Source organism: Aspergillus thermomutatus (genome assembly GCF_002237265.1).
Source record: "Aspergillus thermomutatus strain HMR AF 39 chromosome Unknown NODE_342, whole genome shotgun sequence".
Taxonomy (NCBI): Eukaryota; Fungi; Ascomycota; class Eurotiomycetes; order Eurotiales; family Aspergillaceae; genus Aspergillus; species Aspergillus thermomutatus.
Window position 1 is genome coordinate 1 of NW_020798392.1, and position 24,832 is coordinate 24,832.

At 47.8% G+C, this 24,832-nt stretch overlaps 6 protein-coding genes across 6 annotated transcripts; 2 read left to right on the plus strand and 4 right to left on the minus strand.

Annotated features, from left to right (window-relative positions):
- Positions 1–667: 667 nt before the first annotated feature.
- Positions 668–2,489, minus strand: CDV56_100218 (NDT80/PhoG-like DNA-binding family protein; the record flags this gene model as incomplete). The annotated part of the gene is made up of 2 exons (XM_026753837.1): positions 668–2,267; positions 2,344–2,489. The coding sequence occupies 2 exons, from the start codon at positions 2,487–2,489 to the stop codon at positions 668–670; spliced, it is 1,746 nt and encodes a 581-aa protein (XP_026610215.1).
- A 5,857-nt stretch (positions 2,490–8,346) lies between these two features.
- CDV56_101473 (putative beta-N-acetylglucosaminidase) lies at positions 8,347–11,296 on the minus strand (the record flags this gene model as incomplete). The annotated part of the gene is made up of 3 exons (XM_026755092.1): positions 8,347–8,460; positions 8,566–11,078; positions 11,182–11,296. The coding sequence occupies 3 exons, from the start codon at positions 11,294–11,296 to the stop codon at positions 8,347–8,349; spliced, it is 2,742 nt and encodes a 913-aa protein (XP_026610216.1).
- Positions 11,297–13,888: 2,592 nt separating this feature from the next.
- Positions 13,889–14,701, plus strand: GNPDA1 (putative glucosamine-6-phosphate deaminase; the record flags this gene model as incomplete). The annotated part of the gene is made up of 1 exon (XM_026755865.1): positions 13,889–14,701. One exon carries the CDS (start codon positions 13,889–13,891, stop codon positions 14,699–14,701), a length of 813 nt encoding a protein of 270 aa, XP_026610217.1.
- Positions 14,702–15,270: 569 nt separating this feature from the next.
- On the minus strand, positions 15,271–16,878 carry CDV56_102417 (betaine aldehyde dehydrogenase; the record flags this gene model as incomplete). Its single annotated transcript, XM_026756036.1, has 2 exons — positions 15,271–16,285; positions 16,394–16,878. 2 exons carry the CDS (start codon positions 16,876–16,878, stop codon positions 15,271–15,273), a joined length of 1,500 nt encoding a protein of 499 aa, XP_026610218.1.
- Positions 16,879–18,504: 1,626 nt separating this feature from the next.
- On the plus strand, positions 18,505–20,224 carry CDV56_102834 (GMC family oxidoreductase; the record flags this gene model as incomplete). The annotated part of the gene is made up of 2 exons (XM_026756453.1): positions 18,505–18,751; positions 18,843–20,224. 2 exons carry the CDS (start codon positions 18,505–18,507, stop codon positions 20,222–20,224), a joined length of 1,629 nt encoding a protein of 542 aa, XP_026610219.1.
- Positions 20,225–21,024: 800 nt separating this feature from the next.
- CDV56_103127 (N-acetylglucosamine-6-phosphate deacetylase) lies at positions 21,025–22,374 on the minus strand (the record flags this gene model as incomplete). The annotated part of the gene is made up of 2 exons (XM_026756746.1): positions 21,025–21,945; positions 22,003–22,374. 2 exons carry the CDS (start codon positions 22,372–22,374, stop codon positions 21,025–21,027), a joined length of 1,293 nt encoding a protein of 430 aa, XP_026610220.1.
- Between the last annotated feature and the right edge of the window lie 2,458 nt (positions 22,375–24,832).

Below are 24,832 nucleotides of genomic sequence, written 5' to 3' on the forward strand. Positions count from 1 at the left end.
TTTTTATTTTTTTAAACATATAACTCAGAAGACAGATTAAGTATTAGAAAAAAAAACGAAAAAAAGAAATAGAAGAAAAAAGATCTAAAGTTCATTTTGGGAAAAAAAAATAAAAAACCAAAATTTTGTTTTTTTGTAGAGTAAGGGAAAAAAAAAAAAAAAAAAAAAAAAAGAAAAAAAAAAAAAAAAAAAAAAAAAAAAAAAAAAAAAAAAAAAAAAAAAAAAAAAAAAAAAAAAAAAAAAAAAAAAAAAAAAAAAAAAAATCAAAGGAACAGGAGACAAAGTGGGAAAAGAACTCCGCCGTCATCATAACTCCTTCACGCCAGAACTGCCCCTTCAATTGCAGTGTAGCCCATACCCATACATATGACTAGTCAATGCGCACACTGTTAATCGTGTGTATTCTGTCTGGAAGGAGATGCGCCAGCATAAATAACACCAGAAATAGAGAGAAAAGGATGGAGAAGGAGGAATGCGGGGGTAAAGAATGAAGGATCCCGGGTATAGGGGGAGGGCGAGGAGTGTCGGATACAGAGTCTTTGAAGGAGATGCTGGATCGCAGGTTGATCAATATAGGTAGGACTCATAGCCGCTGATTCTTCAAAGAACCTCATTGCGGAATAGTAAGACTAATGGGACCCTGCCGAATTTCCATACAAGAGTTCTCTTAAAAGACATCTTCCGCAGCAAAATACCGCTTGCTTCTCCCTCTCGCAGCGACAAATTTCATTTCTGGCATATTGGTGTGATGCACCACATGTGGACGATAGACTGCATCCACCGGTGCTTGCCAATCGTCCAAGCCCAGAGGAAAATACTCATACAATAGATCAGCACTCTCGTTCGGAAACGGAAGAGACGATGCAAAGGGTTGCTGCAGGCTCGCGGTGTTTAGCAGGGGTAGCGACGTTGATGTGCTTCGTGACTGCGCCTGGGACACTCCGTGGGAGAGTTTGCGCATTTTGGTAGGCGGCGCAGAACTGCCCATCTCGCGACTCTTGTGCGAGACGTCGTTAGTGTACGAGGCCGGCCTGGCTGAATCGACCAAGTTGACACCATCGCCACCCGTATCGTCATCTAGTAGGGAAAGGTTGATGGGTGCTGCCATAGCACTGGACCGTCTTTGGCTGTCCGTCATGCGAGAAAATTCCGGACTAGACTGAGGATAAATTGACGGTTGAGGTAGGGGTGTAGAAGAAAGCGCGCCTCCCGATGAGTGAGGTATCTGAGTCCAGTCAGGGGACGACTGTCGCTGCGCTGCAATGGCAGGCTGAGGAAGCGAAGTGTCCGGCGAGGTGCTTTTAGCCGTGGACTTCGCCTTGCCTGGGGTCAAACTGGGCCGGGCTTCGGTATCACTGGTAGGGGTGCGGTTGAGAGCAGCAGCGTGGGCGCTCTTTCTGGATGCGGCAGCGCTGTTGCTTAGAGGTAAGTCCTTACGAGATTGGAAATTGCGCGGACTACGGCCTCGCACAATCACAGGTCCCGAATGTACCTCGCAGATCGGGATTTTGGCGCCAGTGGACAAAGTCGCAACAACCTTCAGTCGGACAACGAAATGCTGTTGCAGCTCTTTCCTCCGCCCGTTGTTGGCCGTCGCAACACGGAATTGTAGCCGCTTCCAAGCAATTGGGAAGGTCGCGTAGTCGGTGTCCAGGTCTTGGCCCGCCATGATGTCCAATGGAACTGGCGGTGGTTCTTTTTCCACTTTGGTATTGTTGTTACTAGCGCCATTGTCATCAGTCGGTTGATTGCCATTGGCAGCGGGCGTTTTCCAGGGCACTGAGATGATTTTGACCGAATTACCCTCCACCGACTCGGTGGCGGAAACGCAGAGTTCTTGCGCGAGAATAGGTATACGATCACCCTGCTCGGTCATGATGTACCGTAGACTGCGTGGCAGGGTCACGGAGCCTGTAATCTGGAACAAGTTGCGCCGGTAGCAGGTCAACTCCGCCCCTTGTTGAGGCGGTACGTTTTCAGTCGGGGATGTGGTCCAAGGTGATTCTGCGAGGAAGAACATGCCATGTAACTGAGCCGACAACGATAAAGATGTCCTCCGCAACGAATAATCAAGCAGAGTAAAATTATACGCGGGCATTGAGAAACTCAGCAACTTGTTATTGTGGTCAATAGACGAGTCCGGGGGTTGTTCGGAGGGTGCGGGGTCGAACGGGGTCACCATTTCCGTGAAGGGATCGTCGTACCCCGAAGAGAAGCGTTTCAATGTATTCGGCAAGCTGTGCTGGGTGAAGGGAATATCCTCGCCGCTGTTCCATAGCGCATGGTCAGAATGATCGATTGAGAGATAAGCTTCAGTAAAGCGCACGGCGACGATGGACTTACCTAACGAATGTGTCCGAGTCGAAATTCGAGCGTTGATCGGGTATATCAATACCAGGCATGGCATTAAGGTAGTCAGCGCCCTGGATATTGCCCAGTGACAACGGACTGGCCAGATATGGCATGGCCATGGTATCGAAACCCTCCATAGCGAGGGCAATGTATGACTGGAACGAAGGCGTTGATATATGCAGTGATGACGAAAGAGACGATGGATTTGAGGATGCAAGGAGAAGGGAGAAAGGTCAAGTAGTTGCGTGAAGAGGAAAGAAGTAGAAGTGGGAGAGGATGGAGGAGGAGGCGATCGTGACCAGTCCGGAGGACGCAAGAAAGACCTAAGGCGAAACGAGCATGGAGAGGACGAAGATGATGGAAATGGAATAGTGCAGTGGATCGAGCAGTCCGTAAGAAGACAGTAGAGGCCAGGAGGGGTAGGAAAGAAAGTGGGAGACAAGAATGAATGAACAATGAGAGAGGAAAGCAGGAGTGAGAATATAGAGAGGTCCGGAATAAGGTAGGTGAGTTATTTTGGCTTCCAACTCCGAGGTGATTTTGGGTATAGTTAGGGTAGAACAGTAGGAAGAATGATACAAATGATGAACAATGAAGGTGATGATGATGATGATGGTGATGATGATGTTAATAACAATGTAAAGTATGCAGGATTGTTGCAAGTAAGTAGTAAGATGTAGATATGTAGTAAATGCAGTAGTAGTTAGTTTAGTGTCTTGGTTGGTGGAGGCGATCCCAAGACTTAAAACGGCAAGTCCACAAAAGACAACAAGAGTTACAAGACGAGCGATCCGGAAGCGCAAGACAAGTAACTAGAGAGTAGGTCGGAGGAGATATCAAGAGATCTGGATTGAAACGGGATTTGTTGAAAGCAGCCCGAACGAGAAAAGGACCAGGAAAGGAATAGATAGTAATTAAGATGAAATGGGGATGGAGGATGTGAAGGCCAGAAAAACGACCCGAACTGGCGTGGGGAACGAGGAGCGAATGGAGTAGTTCCAATCCAATCCTCTCTCCAATTCACCCAGTACCTTAGATATTACTGTAGTCTCAGACTCTGCAACTTAGTCTGTACTCTGTACTCTGTACCATAAGTCGGTCTGTTGGCAAAGGTTTATTTTATTCATCAGCGAGCGGATGCATAAGCATTGCTGAAGTTGCTGAATTCAGCGAGAGTGGATCAGACCTAGATGGGTACCTAGATACTCCGTACTAGTAGTAAGGTACCTAGTAGGTAGGTACCTAGTCGGTACTCGGTTCGTACTTACCGTAATAATAACAAGTTACTAATGGTACCTTACCTAAGGTACCTTACTCTGTAAGGTACTGCATACCTAGTCCGTATGAAGGTAAGTAATAATGTAATTAGAGGCAAGAACTGAAGTATCTAGGTAGCCTCAGATCTCTACAGTGGAAACAGAATGCTCCGTATGTGCATAATTATAATGACTTTTGTGAGGTAGAAAAATGATATGATGGAAAGTGATTTGCTTGCAGAGGTGGCCAGAAGAGTAAGGTAGATAGACCCCAGCCGGAGACGGCCTGTTGACTTGCTTGAATTCGGATTTAATTGTGGAGACCGGATTGAGGGTATTAATTAAGGATTTATCTAGGCCATCTGGATGAGTGGGCTCTTACAGATGAATGAAGTACAGAGGATCCTTTCTTTCTTTCGATATCTGAAATTATTAGAGAATGAAGATAATCATTTCGCTAAATTTCCTCTCTGACCTATTTTTCCTCACCTTCCTTCCTGCTTCAAATTGCCGATGCCTGTCAAGCATACCTTCTTATCTGCGCCATAGACTTAGAGCGAGTAGACGCCTCACTCTTAGCATTTCCTTCTAGAACAGGGGTGCTGCAGGGAGGGAATTCAGATACCACCAGATCATGAGGAAAGATGCGTCTTTAGCTCCTTCCAGGCTTCTTTAGCGTCCGCAACCGATCCGTTCCAAAGTTCTGCCTCCCAAGCCCCGACTTTGTTTGGCATGTAGCCTCATAGTCACAAAGTTGGTGGGGTAGTCAGTCCATAGACCACACTCTCTTACTCCGTCGTAAGGTAGGTATCGACTTCTCAGTAAATTATCTTGGTACAATGATAGACGGACAGCAGTAAAGCAGCAACATTCTTCGTACTTGAGATATAGATATCATACAGTTCATCAGAGTAGCGAGAATTATAGTACGGAGTAGGCGTCGGAGAATAATATAACCCCGATATGAACATAAATACAATGACCGGAGCTAAGGTAAGGTACTGCTGTACTAGACCCCCATATCAGAAAGGCTGAATGACACAAGAAGAGGAGACAATTCAAAGAAAGGATTTGAAGTTTCAGCCATGTGATAATCTCACTGCGAACAGACATGATTACTCAGTCCTCACATTCCTTTAGCTTTTATTCATCCACCATGAACAGTGAATAATGTTGTTTAATACCAACTACTTAAGGTATGCATGACACTGGTATGAAAGTTGTACTGTACTTTGTACCATGGGCTGTTATCAATGAAATTAGCGCAAAATTACCCCAGCTTGGCACTTTTAAGGACCTGCCACATTTGGAGACGCGGTCTCAGGCCTAACCACACCATACCTGAATAGGAATAACCTCCTCTCAAACCCGGGGAAAGGATAGCAAGTGCTGATGGATTTTGTTCTAAGTTCCTGCTATGATGATGAGCAGGTCAGAAGTGTGCACAACCACACAGTAGTGAGGATTTGTTTTTAAAGAGTCTGGGAGACTAACCGGGCCTTTCACTCAACATATTGTCTAAGTCCTCTATCATGACGATTAACCTTTAAGCTGGAAGATAACTCGACCAATGTGGATTTGCAATCTTAGTGCCTATTATTGTTATCCACAGCCCTGAGAAATCTAAGTGGCCAGTGCAGGTGATAAGACAAATCAGGAATTAGGTACTATGTACGGAGTAGGTACTACTTAGGTAGTCAGGATTGCAGCCTGTCCCCCTTCCTAACTCCTAACCCCCGTGGTAGAGTACTGTCCAGACTACTTTGGTAACTGTATGCAGACAAAGTCTCTGACAGTCGTTCAGGGTCCAGCTTCATCTAGGACGAATGCAGTTGACACTTGGGTCCAAGAAAGCTTTAGCCTCTGAGGCTTTTTTTTATTTTATTTTTTTTACTTCAACAGAACACTCCTTTTTTTACCATACCTGTGCCATTACTTATCCTCAACATATACTTTGATGAGAAGTACCTAAGTAGTCGGTACATCCTCTGTAGTCTGTATTATTATATCCAATATGTTGAGCTCGAAATGATGGGGGCCAAAATCAGAGTTCAACCAACTACTATTTTAATTGGCTGGGTTCAGCTTTGTGTCTCAGATCAGACAAGGCGACGGTTGCCGGATTAGCCACAAGCCCACAACCTAAGGGCCTTCATTCAACTCTGTCGGCCATTCCCGTCCTCAAAGTTTAAGAAATTTCAAAGGGGAGTACAGTACCGAGTATCTGCTCTGTACGTTTAGAACTTACTAGTATTTATGAACAAATTTTCTTCTTATGCATGGATGATGCATGTTGATATGGATTACTCCTTGTTAATGTGTACATAGAAGCAGTAGACTTCGCCACTGGGATCATCAGATGATTATTGCCTGTTGTAGTAAATTTCTAGAATCAGCACATCTTTTCACCTTCCCCCCTCCTCCCTCGAGCAGCCTTTCCGCAATCTGCAGTCTACCGGGTGCTGTTAGTACCCAGCTTGCCTCAGTCCGGGCAATCCGCTTTCTTCTTATCTGCCTCACAGTACTGTGTATCGCTATCATTCGATATCAGGCATTGATATCAGGCATTTTACATAACAATTGTCACCATCTCAAGTACAGTAGACTCCATAGACTCGGATATGACCGAGTGGTGCTATCACAAGCAAAATAGTTCACTGGGCCTAGGGATTATTGCTCAAGGAGGGGGATTTAAACTTTGAACTATTTTCCCCTTCATATAACATTAGCTACAGCCATCAATGTCTGCATTATCCAGATTCGGGCTAACCTCTTGCCAGAGACCAGAGCATGATTGCACAACCAATCATAGATAAAATCCATACTCTAAATAAAATCATGCAGTGAGAAATCGCCATTACCACTCCTGATCATGTCATCATCCTTGGAGTGGATCATAGTACAGACTGCAAAGTCTTGGACTAGGTAAGGTAGATATGCCTCTCTTTTGGACGGGATCTACCGAAGGAGAAAGGAAATCCATGTACTACTTCGTATGGCGGGTATTTCAACTACACGAGGCTATCAATGATTTCCTTCTGGACTAGTACCTCTCTACTAGTCGATTTCTTGGCCCAGTGGAACTGAAGTGAAACAGTGAAACTTTCCGAGGATCTGCAGGATTTTCTTAGTCTGGTGCTAAGGAAATCAGTGGTTCGGTTGTGATCTCCCGTCATGATGGTGGTAGCCTAAGGAATAGTCCACTGGCAAAATCACTCATGTGCTCTGCTCTGCTCTGCTCTATGTTTCAAGAGCGGTTTTAGCCATGATATGTATGGTCTTGGTTAAGACTCAATGCCTAGTCCTCATTGCCCCTGTGTGACAGCGCATTGCTTTCAAAAATTCCAAGGGCTCCGCAAACGTCAAACAAGCAAGTTACTATGTATATTATGGCATGAGTGTACAACCGCAAGCAGCCGGGTACATCTCAATCCCGACCAAGCCTGAATCTCCGAAAACAACAAGTTTCCCACTTCCTTCGCGATTTAATCATCATTCTAGCCGTCAGGTTATCATTGAACCCCCCCCGAAACGTCTACAGACCACGGTCATTTTCCTGTCCTTGATCTTGCGAAGATAACGTCGGCGGCTTTCAGGCGGAAAGGAATGTCTGAACCGTCGAGAAAGCACGACCGGATTCGGCTAGAATTTCCGTCTACCGGTCTTTGACTGCATGAAATGCCTCAATTTCCGCCCGTCAGGAGGAGCTGTTCCTCGGCCCCGAGAAGACATCAGATGTTACTTTTCAAAAAAACCGAACGGACGAAAAGAAGTAGGAAAGAAGTAGGCCCTTGGGCGGGAAAATGGCTTCCTCCTTGAGGTTTGAGCAGTAAATCATTCAAGATCTCGTAAACATAAAGTCAATCACGGTCCGACAGCCAGCTGGAGCAAAAGGTAGACAAGGTCCTGTGCTAGACTGTGATTCAGGAGGAGCTTTTCTGGGTGTCTTAAGACTCGTTTGCAAGGCAGTGAGAAGGGGACAGAGCTCACCTTACATGCATATGGGCTTTAACAGGGACATCCTCTGAATCAATCCCCTGCCATCGCAATGGAACTGAAACGTTCCAAATCATGGTCTTCATCTCTCCTTTCCACAAACCTGGTTTCTAGATCTCATTCGGTGGCTTGGGCAGTGGATGTGCCTGGAAAATTGCACTATCTCAACGCCATTGACATTCAGAAGCTAGAAGGTGCAGAATTTGTCCATCTGAGTCACTTCATGTCGATCCTTCTAAGGTGTGAGCGCAACGTACAAGTGCTTTCCACTGGCTTCTCTTGACCTTCTAGATGACGCATCTTATACAGTTCCCTATTCTGCTCTGAAATTGCTTCCGGCAACCTCTTCGACAGGCCCTTGGTGATATATACATTCTTTCTCCACACTGCTGATCAAGTTACTCGGCATCATGTCAAGGTCAATTTGTCGGACAACGGGGCAATCGATACGACGGCGAAAATAGTAGGAAAATGACAGAAGAAGTGAGAATATATACATATAGACATAGAAGAAGACGAAAGAGTCCCCGTGAGTCGTGTACGGGATTAGCCAGACCGCCGCCACAACTCTTGCAGAAAGAGAATAACCTTCGACAAGGATAGGACCATGCAATCGATATCAATGAGACAAGAAAATGTCCAATAGTGGATAAATGCGAAAAGATGAAGCAAAGGGGATATCGTCAAAGTCATAGTAAAGAGAGCGGGGATAGTCAAGAGGCGGGAAAAGACTTGACTCAGTTCACGACGGTGGCATCATAGTCCAGGTTGCTGCATCACAGTTCACTTCCTCGAAGCTATGCAGCATGCTGAAGCCCATTCCAGACAGGCAATCGAAATTGCTGTCACCATCAACCTGTAAAGATTAAAGTGTTAACATACTGCAGTTCGAGGGCAAACTTAACCCGTGTGCCGGGAGAACAAACGGTATACTTGAACACTGGATAAAAAATGAACTTACGCAGTCAATGACAACGGCCTCTGCACCTTGTTTCCGAATTTGCTTGATGCCCAGTAATATGAGCCCCTGCATCACAGAAGCATACTCGCCAACAGACGGAGAGATGACTGGGGACGATATGCCCCCACTCGACGATTGTGTAGCTTTCAGCGCAGGCATGTACTCTGCCAAGGGCGCCCGTCCGTTGTATATCACCACAGTGCCCAAAATTGCTCCGTCGCTCGGCCGCGTGGCCCTGATTATGCCACAGTTTGGTGCTCCTCCCAAAGCGATCCTGTATATATCAATCAGACCTTGTCGAGAATTCGTCTTGATGTGATCAAGGATAGGCTCCGCGTAATCCCATCCATGAACAAGGTCGTAAGAGACATCGGCATTTTTCAATCCCTGTACGATCCCATCAGGTGGCGTCCACGTTGGAAGATTTCGCAGCACCACACTGCAAACAGGCCGCGAAAGGGCAGTGTTCCAGCCCAGGTTCGCAAACCACTGGCGTAACCTCTTACGCTCCACTGGATTAGAAGACGGAATGCCTAGATATATGCCTGGAAGTCGGGAACCAAGCTGAAACCTCCTCATCCCCTTTCGCTGAAGAAGTGTTCGGATCGCGCGGTTGTGCAGCGAGTTCCCAATCGACAATTTCCGTCTTGTAGGATCAACAATCAGCGATCCAATAACGCCTGTGCCCGTCGACCTGAAGAAATAAGTCGAGCAAAATCCGTATAAAGCCTGTGTACTGCTGTTTCGTACAACAAAATGCGCCTCGTCAATCTCTTCTCTTCGTAATAAGAAGCTGCTGGATGTCACACCTAGCAGCTCAGAACGCTGACCCTGCGCGCAATCCGCTCTGACTGCGTCAAGTAAAGAGTCCAAAGAGTGGGCATCTCTCTCTTCATTCCAGTTTTCTACAAGCCAGTGCTGCCGCGCTTGATGGAGCTTCTGGCTGCGGCTGATAGAACCCGGCAATGAGCCTTTTGGTGTCAATTCCCCATAGAGAACTTTGACCAACGCCTCCAAAGCCGTCTCTGTGAAATCGTAAGTGCAGACATAGGTACCAATGGACGTGTCCATGGCAAAATCATATGGGGAACTAGCGGCGATGACAATCATAGGCTTCTCTCGCGGCTCTCCCGATGGAGTGAACTGAGACCTACAGATCAGAGAGACATGTTTTGTAAAGCCATGCTGGTATAGGTTCCTGTTTGCATCCGCAGTGACGACAATGACGGCACTAGCCCGATCTATCAAATTCTCGTGAATTGGTCGGACGCCATTCGCCGTATAAGACGTATGTAGGACGCGACCGCTTCTTTGACGTGAGAGAGAACGGCCCAGTTCCTTGAAGACACTCTCACCACTCAGCACAGAGGCGGTTCTATCTGATGCAATCGGGTCGAGAGAAAGATTCGGGTGCTCCGTCACCGAACGAGAGACTGCAGATGCGGGCAATGGCTTGACTAACGGAGTCAAAAGCAGCAATTCCTCACTAGGCTCGATGATGTTGGACAGCGGAAGCAGATTCTGCTTATCACGTACAACTGAAATAGAGCTGTTATACGCCCTCTTGGAGAGGCTGGTATGAGATGGTTGCATCTGCATGAGAGACGGCAGCCCAGGCGGGCTCAGGGCTTGCTCCCAGGAGGTGCATTTCGCCTTCAACTTCAAAACCCGGCGCAAAGATTGCTCTATTCGAGCCCGACCAATTATGCCGTTCTCCACCCCAAGCTTCAACCCGTTGATCGCCTCCTGTTGCACCGGAAAGGATCTGCACAAGAGGATGATATCACAGCCTGCATTCTTCGCCATGACGGTTCCGCCGCCGACACCAATATTGTGAGTGAGAGCCTCCATCTCTAGGCATTCAGAAACCACGACACCATTGAATTTCAGATCTTTCCGCAGCAAGTCATCGACAACCTGCTCACTTAAACAAGCATGCATGACATTTACACCGGCAGACGACATAGAGACACCTCCCACCATCATCGAGTCTAAACCGTGGACTATGGCATTGCGGAATGGGACCAGCGCGGTCAAGCTGAGCTGTTCCAATGATTCGGTGATGATGGGAACGTCTGTTTGAGACCCGAGGAATTCAAGGTTACCATAGGACGGAAAATGTTTGCCACATGTCACCAATCCTGCTTTCTTGTAGCCTTTCATGAACTCGACGCCATATTGCGACACCTCCTGGGGATCATCGCCGGTAGTGCGAACCCCCAAAGGCTGAGTTCGTACGTTAGTCAACACGTCTAGTACAGGGCCGAGGATCCAGTTGACCCCTACGGCTTTGAGCTCTTGGGCCGTAGCGAAAGCGACATCATGAGCCAGTGACTTTGAACCAGTTGCTGCGATTCCCATTGCGCTGGGAAACTGTCGAATGTAAATTTCATCATACAGGCTATTCACGCCGCCGTTTTCCTGATCTAAGGCGATAAGTAAAGGCACTGGATGGCCAGCATCTCGGGCGATTGTTTGTAGCTCAAGGACCAGTCGCGTTGCCTCTTCCGCAGCTGCTCGCGATTCGGTTTGTTAGCAAACGGAAGGTGGAATCTCTTTGATAAGTGGTCAATAAAGAGGTGCTCGAAGGGTAGAGGAGAATAATAGTGACAATACATTTTAAGTTCTTGGCTGTCAACAGAACTGAGCCCAGATGGTAATTTTCGATAAGAGAGCGAATTTGAGGGTTGACTGACGTTCCATCGAAGCCCATCATAAAGAGCTGCCCCATCTGCCTGTAAACAAGACGCAAGGGGGAATACCAACCAGTCAGCCATTGTTCAGTCGTCAAGCAAACTGTACGGACAGAGAAGTAAAACGGAAGGCCCAGAGAAAATGTAATAAATTGTGCTTGAGGGACCAAATGTAGACCACGGAATACAGTCGGAGGAACAGTTAAGAGGAAGGAAAACAACAAACAAATGCCGAGACATTTAATTCCTACCTGTCTAGATCCTCCCAGCCAGGGGGCAGCATATCCTCTTTCGGGGCCATCAGGGCCCTGGGTTGAGGAATGCAAGTGCGAAGCTGAAAGGAGTGGAGAGTGAGATGACCTGTCCAGGAGGAGATTCCAGAGTGCTGTTGATGGAAATGGGTGTGGTGTTCTGCCACGATAACCGCAAACGACGTCTGAAGCCGACTGGGAGTAACCAGAAACGGCAATTGAATTAAGCTCCTGATGCTAAAATCCAACTGGCTGGCCCCAAAGGCGCGCGAGCTGGTGGTAATGTCAGGACCAGGTAAACAACCTAGTAGCCGAAGCGCTTTAGTTAGTTACCTTACCTAGGTCGGTCGATAAGGTACAACGATGATTATTGATTACTATGATTAGCGGGCTCGGTAATCCGTCGGCCTAAACCACTGCGGGCCGGATGATGGAGATAGCCTAGCAGAGAAGATGGGGATGGGGCCCTCGGTGTGAGTTCCTCCAAGGATTACCAGTGAACTGCACAATGTAAGTACAGTCTTGTCTGACAGGGACATCGGCAAAGACGGTCTGCAGTTTCCTAGACAATCATTTGAGGAAAGGAGGGAAACCATTGAATGCCCGTTATTTCCCCTTGATTGAAACTCGTGTGACATGATGGGACACTTGGCGAGGTTCTATGACTAAGAGGTCTGTCTCATCACGTGAGAGTAGGAGATCCATACCTTAGTAAGGCTTAGTTTACAGTCATCCATTCCATCCATGATTCGAAGCTGTAACATACATTACCTATGCTTTACAATACAGAACATCACAGGCGTATGTGTGATTCAGTCTGTTACAGACAAGCCAGACTATTTCATGAATGAAACTCCATGCAACGCAACGCCACAGCCAGGCCAGAGAGGGTTGCACTCTTCCCCGGGTTTCCCGATTCTGCCGAATGCAACAGTGGAGTCGTTCGTTAAAGAGTACCTACCTAATACATATCAGTAGAGAAACATATTATCATTATCTCTTTCAGATCGAGTCTGCTATGACGCCCATCCAAGGTCACCTGTTTCGTCTGCCACCTCTTCTTGTAACGTCAGGTTGATCGCCAGCCAGATGGAACCTTTCCGTCCAAACCGACTTTACCATATCTTTTCTCTTATTGATGAACAAAGAGTATTCACATTTCCTCATTCCTCTTCCCGATTGGATGCTTCTCTTGAGGCGTTGACATCACCCTCGATGGATGTTTGGTGATGCGTCATCTGCAGCAGTTGAACCACGGACTCTCTTCTCATACAAAGCAAACGGGAAGAAATTTTTAGATGGTTTGGATGGAAGTTCAACAATAAATCGAAACAATGATTCTAGGAGCTTTGCTATCATGACCATGCTGAGTAGGCAAGTGTCATCAGTTCAGGACGAGGAATAAGTACAATCATACCTCATATTGTACGAGTTGCACGGTACTCGGAAGTAGTAGTAGTCCATACTGCACCTACGATAATATCTATCGGTTGTGGGAGGTATCACCCTGTCATACTCCACCAGCCAATCCAGATTCCATGGCTTGACTGCTGACAGGGTGAGTTGCAACAGATCCATGGACAATGGGGGCGAACATTGGAACCCATCCATAATAGCAGACGGCCTAACACCGATCTTGGTATATCATAACTACCACTTTATCAGCACCCTTCTTTTGTCAAAGTTAGACATACCTTCTTTTTATCAAATATTCACACCACGCGATAGTCGATTCATTCTACTTCCCTGGCCGGCGAACGAAGTCTTTCCTGTCATAGCCAGCTCATACTACGACCTTATCAGCCTTATCGGCTTAGCTTTTCTGGAGGAGTGACGTACGACCACGGGTACAACAAACATCATGTAAGTATGCCTTCTACTTCTGCTACCATTTTCATCGATCTCAAGAGGCGTTTTCAAGATGGGAGATGAAGAAAAAGAAGCTTTCTCTTTACGTTCTGACACGTCTGTAGGAGAGTGATTATCAGGGAGAACGCTCAGCAGGCGTCGGAATATATCGCCGACTATATCATCAGTACGCTCTACCTTTATCAGAAGTCAATGCTCCACGGCTTGTCGATGTGGCTTGCTTACTTACATCTCTAACACTTTTTTTTTTTCTGCTACTCGATAGGCCGTATCAGGACTTTCAAGCCCACTCAGGATCGCCCTTTCGTACTGGGTCTTCCCACTGGCAGCAGCCCGGAGATTATATACAAAATCCTTGTGCAACGCCACCGGGCGGGTGAAATATCTTTCAAGAATGTCGTGACATTCAATATGGTATTTTCACGACTCTTGTATGCTGGCACATGCTGATCAATTCAGGATGAGTATGTGGGTTTACCTCGTGACCACCCCGAATCCTATCACAGCTTCATGTACAAGCACTTTTTCTCGCACGTCGACATTCCACCTCAAAATATCAACATCCTGGATGGCAACGCCCCAGATCTGGCCGCCGAATGTGCTTCCTTCGAAGCCCGCATCGCCGGCTATGGCGGCATCGAGCTTTTCTTAGGCGGCGTCGGACCCGATGGGCATATTGCCTTCAATGAGCCGGGATCCTCGTTGAGCAGTCGAACCCGGGTGAAGACGTTGGCGTACGATACAATCCTTGCAAACTCTCGATTTTTCGGCAATGATGTTGACAAAGTTCCCCGGATGGCTTTGACGGTTGGCATTCAGACTATAATGGAGGCCAGGGAAGTGGTCATAGTGGCAACGGGCGCTCACAAAGCTCTTGCGTTGGAGAAGGGCCTCGAGGGCGGTGTTAATCACATGTGGACACTGTCAGCACTGCAGTTGCATCAACACCCACTAATTGTGTGCGACCGCGATGCTACCTTGGAGTTGAAGGTCAAGACAGTCCGTTATTTCGAGTCAATTGAGCAGGCTGGAACAGACGCTCGTACGCAAGGCCCGCCACTTGTCTACCGACCGAGGGCCTATGTGCCTGCTCCATTGGGGGCAAGCAAATTGCAGCAGCAGCCCACCCCCGCGTCGACACCTCCCAAAGTTCCGAAGCATCTGAGGATCAACACGGAGTTCCAGAACTCTGTAGAGGAAGACGAACTGACACCAGACAGCATGTCTTCTCGAATGGTAGACTCTGCCATTGGCGGGTTGGACTCAACGCTCAAAGCCGACATGATGTTCGACCGGATGGGCGCGAGAGTCGTATCCCACTGAAAGGAGTCGCAAGCTTCGTAACTCAGATTGCTACATTGTATTGGGAACAATCATGCTGAACAACTTGGTGAGAGTATTTGCAATTTTTTGAAGGTTGCAAGGACTTAAGTCGAACATGCAGCAGACTTGTTTGCGGTGCGCCGTTGCTGAGGACTGTTTGTCATATTTTTGAATGTGTTTTGTCTTATAGGCCGATCTTGCTTTCTTCATAGATGGTTTTTGTCCCGCTTGGCATAGCAACTAGTTACTGCGTATAGAGTCGGATCTTGATAATCGTCTCAGTTGGCGTTCTTGCTCTGTCAGTGAGTTTTTATATATCCCACAAATCTATTGATGTTGCAACGCTAAGTTCGAGTACAAAGATAAGTTGCCTGTATCGAGGCACCTTATAGATGGAAGGCGAAGGAACAACAACACCGGGGAATTTGGGATCAGAATGAATTTGTTTGAACTTTGCTCCAAAATTGGTTTTCAATGTCTGCGATGAGGATGATACAGTTCTTGTTGACCAATATACTTGATACAATGGCTCCTTGAATGGAAAATTTGTACCATTTGTACATTTTGGATCACAATTTCGCAAAGACAGTAGCAACCTGTCCGCTCATATCCACCAGGGTACTCTTGTTCCTCACCCAAGCTTCGATACCTCTGCGGCCGTTCTCGACGCCAACACCACTCTTCTTCCAGCCACCCACAGCCATCTCGGCAGGGCTTTCACCCCAGGAGTTGACCCATGTAATGCCTGCTTGGAGCTGGTCGATGATGCGATGCGCCATATTCAGGTCTCGCGTAAAGACACCTGCCGCAAGGCCAAGCTCAGTGGTGTTCGCACGCCGAACGGCTTCCTCGACTGTATCATAGTAGAGAATCGACATGACTGGCCCAAAAATCTCTTCCTGAACAATCCGCATGGAATCAGTGCAGTCTGTGAAGATAGTTGGCCGCACCCAGAACCCATTCTCCAATTCTTTTGGAAGTGGGGGCTTTCCCAGCCCGCCATAGAGGAGCGTTGCCTTGTCCGTCTCAATGCCATGACGAATATACGAGGTTACCTTTTCGAGGTGAAGGGCAGAACTCAAGGGTCCGAAGTTGGTTGCATTGTCAAACAAAGGCCCGGGGCGGATATATTGCATTTTGCCCAGAAGAGCCTTCTCAAAAGCCGACTTCATGCTTCTTGGGACGAACACCCGAGTACCATTAGTGCAAACCTGGCCTGTACTAAAGAAATTGGCCATCATGGCTCCATTTACTGCATTCTCAAGGTCCGCATCAGGGAGGATGAGCAATGGGCTCTTGCCTCCTAGCTCCATCGTTACATACTTCATTTGTCCGGCGGCCGAGCCGGCCACCTTCATTCCTGTTGACACCTGGCCCGTGAAGCTGACCTTGGCGATCAGGGGGTGAGCGGTCAAATAAGCACCCACATCCCCAGCGCCATAGACAACATTGAAGACCCCAGGGGGAAGTCCAGCTTCCCGGTAGACCTCAGCCAGGATCTGTGCATGAAGGGGCGTATATTCACTGGGCTTGTAGACCATGATATTTCCAGCCGCAAGACACGGTGCTGATTTCCAGAGAGCACTGTGTCACATGTGTCAGTTGCTAAGCCCAGCCGAGAAAAGAGAGACAAGCAGATATGATAGGTTCTGCTCGGTCCGTCTGGACAAGAACAATGAATGAAGTACTTACATCTGGAGAGGATAATTCCATGCGCCAATGCCGGCGCAAACTCCCAGCGGAGCCTTCTTTGTGAAGACCCAGGCATCTTCTCTCAACTGTGTCGTCTCGCCATTGAGACCGCCTCCTCCTACCAGGTTGGCGTAATATTCCAGCACATCTGCACCAGTCACGACGTCGACTGTGCTTGTCTCTGTATAGGCTTTGCCGGAATCTAGAGTTTCGAGACGCGCGATTTCGTCATTTCTCTGCCGTAGCAAGGCCGCAGCCTTTTGTAGAATGCGCGCACGAGCAATAGGAGGGGTTTGTGACCATGAGGGGAACGCGCGGTCAGCAGCTGCAATGGCCGCATCTATATCAGAATGTGAAGCAACATGGATTTCAGCGAGTGGAGTATTGTCAGAAGGGTTAACAGTGCGAAAAGTCCGGCCAGAAGACGCCGACTGGATTCTGCCGTCGTAATATGGGTGACGAGGAGGGAAAGGGAGGTCCGTCATTTTCTTTGTGGTTGAGGAGAGGGTGGCTAGAAATTTGTACAGGGTAGCCGCGAAGTAAATCTTGAAATATAATAATAAGGATAGATACTTTGTTCTGTGTGTAGCTGACAGGTTGCTCAGAGTAATCCGTACTCCTCCACAGATAGGTGCGGATACTTAGGCCTCATTATCTGGTTATGCTTTCATATTTGAATCACACCGCCTCATGATTCCGCCCCCTCTTGATTCGACGAGGACAGGCTCCGCTGTGGCTACGCCCACTGAACCACCTGCAGCCTAGTTGGGTCCATGGTCAACAGAAGGCCTGTGACTTGAGACCGCGGTTGATTTTTCCTTCCGAGCATCCGAAGACGGTGTCTTCTGTCTCAGTGCTGATCAAACCTTCTACTACTAGTAGCACCATCCCAGCCGACATCTGTCCTCTGAGAGATACTGCACTGAAGTCTTGAGGAGGAAAATCCACGAACCAATCCCCTCCTGGGGCCGCACGGATTACTGCGCAATGAAACCAAGTTTTGATGGTCTAAGACTAGCCACGCGATGGTCAAACAGCATCAAAAGCTAAAAAGACGCTCCAGGGCCAAGGCTGGGGATGGGGAAATTAAGGCATGGCCTCCAATAGGAAACACGGGACAAGACCGATATTCACAAACAGCGTCCGTCTTATGAAGCGAACCTTCTTGCATTTTATTACTCCATCAGGACATAGTTAGCAGAGTTCTCCAGTAAATAAGGATCTGTCAGGAAAAAGAATACATGCACAAATAGTGCCGTCCTTAACATATACCAAGCGGGTAATAGTATCCAGGATTCAACTCAGTGACGAGTCTCCGATGGATGTTCAAACCGTTAATGAATTAGTGTGACTGTCTTAGTGTGAGTTCGTGGATCGTGGCGTCGTCTTAGTCTCAAAGCCCTCGTGTGGGCTGTGGAGTCGCTTTGATGACGTCGAGGGCTTTTTTTGTCTGATCAAAGATCACAACTCGTGAGTACAGTCGTGCTTGAAATATGGGAAGGAACGCGACCGATGATGAGATGCCTACTCCAGTACGGATAGGGAACTCTCAGAAGTGTCTGTACAGCCTTCAGTCAGCCTGCAGATCGATGTTGTAAGTAAGGTAGATACATTACCTCTAGGTGCGGTTGATCAACCATCGAAGCGGAAGATGATTGTTCAATCCGAACCAGTATCAGGCCATATTATTAACCCATGTTTTCATTATCTAATATGGCCTGCCTTCTTCTCGGGATAAGAAGAATCTTGTCTTCATCATTGGCTGATCCTCCTTTCGGTACCTTTCTTGTGGTGGGGAATCGTTAGGGAAGAGGAAAAAGATTGGCGGCGAACGGATGATGGCCGCCTCAACACCTGAGGCCCATGTCTCCAACCTAATTCCGTCCTTTAATTTAAAATCTATCAGAATTCCGTTATAATAATACTACACTATTTTACCTTTCTCTTTCTAAACGGTCTTATTCCCCCCTCCGCCCTCTTTACCTAGTCCCTTCTCTCTTGACAGGCTCCAGAGGTGCTGGATCTCCTCTTATTTCCTCACCAGTTTACCCCGGTTTTGTTCTCCGCACCAGTAGAAGAACCCTTGAATCATTCCATCACTATCATTCAATATGGCCACCACAAACGATTTCCCTGCATCCGACGTCAATAGCTACGACTATGTCATCGTCGGCGGTGGCACGGCCGGCTGTGTCATTGCCAGTCGGCTGGCTCAGTACTTGCCCAATAAGCGAATCTTGATCATTGAGGGTGGTCCCAGTGACTTCATGGATGATAGAGTCCTTAACCTGAGGGAATGGCTCAACCTCCTGGGAGGCGAGCTGGACTACGACTATCCAACCACGGAGCAGCCCATGGGTGTGTTCATTCTCATTCCCTGTTCTATCCTCATGTCCTTGCGGACTAGTTAGCAATTTCGTCAGTTACTGAACCTCTTTTCATTCTCCAGGCAACAGCCATATCCGTCACTCTCGTGCCAAGGTCTTGGGTGGTTGCTCCAGCCACAACACTCTTATTTCCTTCCGTCCCTTCGAGTATGACTGCAGAAGATGGGAGGAGCAGGGTTGCAAGGGCTGGTCTTTTGAAACTTTTACTCGCGTCCTCGACAACCTGCGAAACACTGTCCAGCCCGTCCACAGCCGTCACAGAAACCAGCTGTGCAAGGACTGGGTGCAGTCTTGCTCGACTGCCATGAACATTCCCATTATCCACGATTTCAATAAGGAAATCCGTTCCAAGGGTGAGCTGACGGAGGGTGTTGGTTTCTTCTCCGTCTCGTACAATCCAGATGATGGCCGTCGCAGCAGTGCTAGTGTGGCATACATCCACCCTATTCTGCGCGGTGAGGAGAAGCGCCCAAACCTGACCATCCTTACCAACGCGTGGGTGTCTCGCGTGAATGTCGAAGGAGACACTGTCACCGGTGTTGACGTGACTCTGCAATCCGGTGTCAAGCACGCCTTGCGAGCCAAGAAGGAAACTATTCTGTGTGCTGGTGCTGTCGACACCCCAAGATTGATGCTCCTCTCCGGCCTGGGTCCCCGTCAGCAGCTGAGTTCTCTTGGGATTCCGGTCGTCAAGGATCTGCCTGGCGTTGGTGAAAATCTCCTCGATCACCCGGAGAGTATTATCATTTGGGAGCTCAACCGTCCTGTGCCCCCCAATCAGACTACCATGGATTCGGATGCTGGCATCTTCCTCCGGCGCGAAATTCCCAATGCGGCTGGCTCTGACGGCCGTGCCGCAGATATCATGATGCATTGCTACCAGATTCCCTTCTGCCTCAACACGGCCCGTCTAGGCTATGAAACCCCTGTTGATGCCTTTTGCATGACACCCAATATTCCTCGGCCCCGCTCTCGTGGTCGTCTCTACCTGACCTCGGCAGACCCCTCCGTGAAGCCGGCTTTGGATTTCCGCTACTTCACTGACCCCGAGGGCTACGACGCCGCGACAATCGTGGCTGGTCTCAAGGCCGCGCGCCAGATTGCCCAGCAGGCTCCGTTCAAGGATTGGATTAAGCGTGAGGTGGCGCCCGGACCTCAGGTCCAGACTGATGAGGAATTGTCAGAGTACGGTCGCCGTGTGGCTCACACAGTTTACCACCCTGCTGGTACCACCAAGATGGGAGATGTTTCTCGCGATCCGATGGCTGTTGTTGACCACCAGCTCAAAATTCGTGGTCTGAAGAAAGTCCGTATTGCGGACGCTGGAGTCTTCCCTGAGATGACTACCATCAACCCAATGCTGACTGTGCTGGCTATCGGAGAACGCGCTGCCGAGCTGATCGCTGAAGAGGCAGGCTGGAGCCGGGAGCAGCCCAAGCTGTAGAACCCCCTCGTTTTTCAAGCTTGCGGGTTTGTTTGCTTATGCGTTTTTTTGGGACTTGGGGTGTGCGGGGCTTTGCAACATGCCCCTAGTCGGTAAAGCACTCCTATCTTTTATTGATGTGTCTGTCTTGCCCATCAATAATGCTCCAAAGAGCGACTGACTTCATGCGGGATCATGAGTGGTGCAAAGTTTGGTGACGTGTTGGTATACGGATCATTGGGGTTAAAAAAAGCGCGCAGAAGAAGGAAGTTCCAATTTGATGCTCTTTAGCATGGTGTTGGCCTGGATTGCGTGATGGTTTTTTTCGTGTACAGATGTTGGCTACCTTTTTTTTTGAATATTGGCTCCATACAACAATCTATACAGGTAGTAAAAATATGCTGTACATACCGCAAAAGAAGGTGACAAAATAGAAATACCTAGACAAGAATTATCCCAAATACCAGCACTCTAATAGATTTCTAGAGGAACCGACAAACGAGTCTAATGATGCATTGACTGTATATCTAGTTGAAAGTCTCACCAATATCTTTATCCTCATACGTCTATAGTTGTTCTTGCTGCACGGGGCTAAAAAGGACAGAAGGCCCTTGGGCCTATAGCGTAAGATAAAACGTCGAAACCTCTCAAACGGATACAGGTGAACGCTGGAAAACAGAAAGACAAAGATTGGGGAGCCAAAGTATGCATGCTATTTGGAGGTGAAGTGTGCACAGCATTCGGAGCAATAACCAGAAAAGAAAGTGGGGAGAGAGAGAGAGAGAAAAAAAAGGAGAAAGTAATATGCCAGTGTGTCTGCTTTATACTGTAGTCATAGACGTCACTCCCTTGTCGGTGTCATGGATCTTGACTCCCCGTTTCCACACCTGGCAGACAGTTAGCGTGGGCGAGTAGGGATTATCCTCCTCGCTCAGCACGACAAGGTCCGCATCGGCGCCGCTGTCCAAGGAACCCTTGACACCTTGTAACCCCAGCAAGCGCGCCGGTGTCGCCGTGGCCGCGTTGATGGCCTCGGCTGTAGAGGCGCCAGACCAGCGGCGGAAGTTGTTGACGCACTCGATCAGGGTGGCCGAACTACCTGCAATCTTGTCGGATCCCTCCAGGGTCAATCGGGCTCCCGTCTTGACGATGCGCTCCCCGTTCGTCCAGTCATAGACCCCGTCGGGAAGGCCGCAGAGCTTCATTGCATCGGTCACGAGGACGAGCCCGTCCGGGTGGGCGTTGTATGCGATCTTGATCGAGGTCGGGTGGAGATGGATGCCGTCGGCGATGATGCCGTAGAAGGGCTTGCGGCGTTCGCTCTGGCCCAGCAGGCCGAAGATGCCCGGGTTCCGGTGGTAGAAGGGCCGCATCGCATTGAACAAATGGGTGATCATAGTGGCTCCTGCTGAGGTCGCTGCGAGCGCTTGTTCGTATGTCGCATCCGAGTGACCGATCGAGTAGATGATGCCCGCCGAGGTCAATGCGGGGATGTTCGATACCATGTTGCCCACCTCGGGCGCGGCTGTGATCATCTTGACCGACTTGGAGCTTCCGGTCAGATTCTCCTTTCCATAACACTCCTCTAGATCTTCGAAATTCCGGGCAGCCCGTAGCACTTCTGTCTTATGAATGCCATTGCGGTTTGGGCTGATGAAAGGCCCTTCTACATGGGCTCCTAACGATTCCGCGCCGTCTTCGGGACGATGGTGGCTGCCCGAAGGGCCCAAAGAAGGCAGTACCTGGACGAGTATTTTGTCAGATCTGTCAATTTCCGGCGGGGGCCGGAGTCGTCATACTTTCCAGTAAACCTCTGGGGTTGAGCTGACAACAGTAGGCAAATATGAAGTCACTCCGGTCCTGCCAAGGCCCTTGTTCACCATGCGCAAACCCTCATCGTATTCCTCCTTGGACGCTTGAGGTACAGAGAAGTCAAAGCCCTGGGCGCCGTTCAGCTGGACATCGATCAATCCCGGAGCGAGAATACGCCCGCCGAGGTCGATGACCTCATCTGGCGAAAGGTGTAATCCGTAGAAAGCTTCCTGATCTTTGAGAATCTTGCCCGACAGAGAATCGATCCAGACATCCTGTTCAACAAGCTCGGAATCCTTGACGATGCGACAGTTGGTGAATTTGGTGATACGCGGAGAAGACGTTGTTTTGCCTGGCATGATGATGGGTCCGGGTCCGACTCTTTTCGTTTCCTACACCTATGATGTACCACCTGGAGATGATCCGCTTATAATGAGAAGGGACAAGACAAGCAGTGAGGATGAATTTGATCGCGGGAACGAGGAGAGTTATGGATATAGGTAGGGAACTTTTGATTCCTGCGGATCTAGATAAGAATCAGGATGAAAACTCACATGGATGTGTATGAATAGAGTTTGTTGCATTCCATTCCATGGGAGGCAACATGCGAAACGAGGGACAATAACGATAGTACCTGGCTACATGATGGTGACATCAAAGGGCGATACCTACGGAGGGGCAGAAGATTCAAAAGAAAACCGTTATGAGATGTGACGTCGGAAAAGGTGGTGGATGGAAATCCTCGTACGACCTCTGCCAACTGCTGCTACGGAAAGCCGATTTCGAACTCCACGTGGATGCGACATACATGGTCATTTGAGGATTTGAGGCATGGTTATCCTTTACCTAATAATGAGGACTTATCAACAGACAAGTTGAATGGATGATAATAGGCTTGCCTCTTCTGTCTGAGGTGATGATCATCATGGGATTGATAGATATCACACTGGGAAGGATATTATGTAAGCCACAAGGATGGTAATGTTGAAACCGATTTCGCTTCGTTACATACAGAGCTTGTAATGAATACAATAAATGACATACACATTACAAGCGATGACCGCCACATGGTAATACCATACCATACCACCACATACCTTACTCTCCAGACTGTGGAGCAAAGTAACCAGATAATTGTCTGACTGCATGGGCCTTTTCATTCTCAGTACCTATTATATGAGGCATCTATTGATTCCCAAAAGTCATATTCCATCAGTAGAGCTGTTATCGTTCGACCAATTCCTCGGTCAGTACCTTACCTTAGTAGCAGAATTGATTACCTGACTGATACTACTTTAGTCCATGACTTGTGCCCCGGTACTACCTCAAGTTGGCCTTGGACCAACGAGAGACTCTCACTGGCCTCCCGCATCCGTACAGTCGCATAGATGCAAGCGGCCGATGTAACCGTCACCTTGCTCTTTTTTCGATTCTTCTGGGTCGAACTCGATCCATTATTATTAGGAGGAACCTAGCTGCTTGAGCTTCACAGGCAGTTATCCACACAAGAGAGATACGCAGATAATAGAATAGAATACCTACGTTCCTTACGCTCTTACTGGGTCAGCCTTCGCCTGTCAGCCTGTTGGCTTTGCTTATCTTTATTCTTCAAGACCAATGTAGTACTGTAGTATTGATTCAATTCAATCTCGCATGTTATATTAAGAGGAGCAACCTTTTCTATTTAATGGTGACAGTGGGTCAAATAACAATAAGGTCAGGCAAGCAAGCCACCATGCTACCTACTGTTAGCATCAAGTAACAAGATTGTTGTTAAGCATCAGTCTAAGCGAGACTAATTTGATACAACTGCAAAGAAAGTCATCCCTGCGCTAAGCACGCGACTCCATCTCATCTGTCACTGTTTCAATTGCCATCCGTCGCGTGGTTGTCACTGAAAACTCTGTTGATCATATTGATGGAGGCTGTTCCGTTTCCCCATATTACATCCTCCAGTAAAGAGTACACTAATCAATCTCATTTACTGAGAGTACGACCCAAGACATCATCATCTTCTGCTTATTCTGCTTCTTCTCCTTCTGCTTTGTTTTCATTACTAACTCTTGTGGCTTTGTGCATGTTTTGTGTGGTTCTCTCCGCAATTGTCTCCCCATAATCCTGGAGTTGCTGTGGAGTCAAGATCCCAGATCCAAGGATTTCCTGCATGCATTAATTATTGTTCCCCATCTCCTCCCTCCATCCTGGTATCATCAGCATATCATCTATCAACTACTAGGTTACCGAGTATAGGTCAATTATTCTCGTGTCGAAAGACCATCAGACACAAACCTTGGTATCATATGATTGATTGATTGATTGATCTTGACCGTGGATCTCAACGCAACCCTTGCACTCTTTCGCAGAGATAAGGTACGCCTCGTTCTCTCTTCTGTTGTATCCACTACATGAGTGTTACTATACTATCTATCTATCATCATCTGCCTCTTTTCACCGTGTCCTTCGTTGTGACTTCGTTTATCGCAGTCTTATCTATCAATCCCATCCATCTATCTGACTATCTTCTAGACTATCTGGTGTTACCCTCTGTCTAGTGCCCTTTGGATTTTTTTTACTTTTTTTTTTTTTTTTTTTTTTTTTTTTTTTTTTTCCCCTTTTTTTTTTTCCTTTTTTCCCTCTTTTTTTTTTTTTATTTTAAAATAACTTCCAAACCCTTCCCAAAGAATTATTTTTTTTTTTTTTTTCCTTAATCCCTTCTTTTATTTAATACTCCCGGCCCCACATAACAAGAGCATATCTTTCTCGCCCTTTTCTGTTTAAAAAAAAAAACATTAAAATCATATCATTTCTATTCACTTC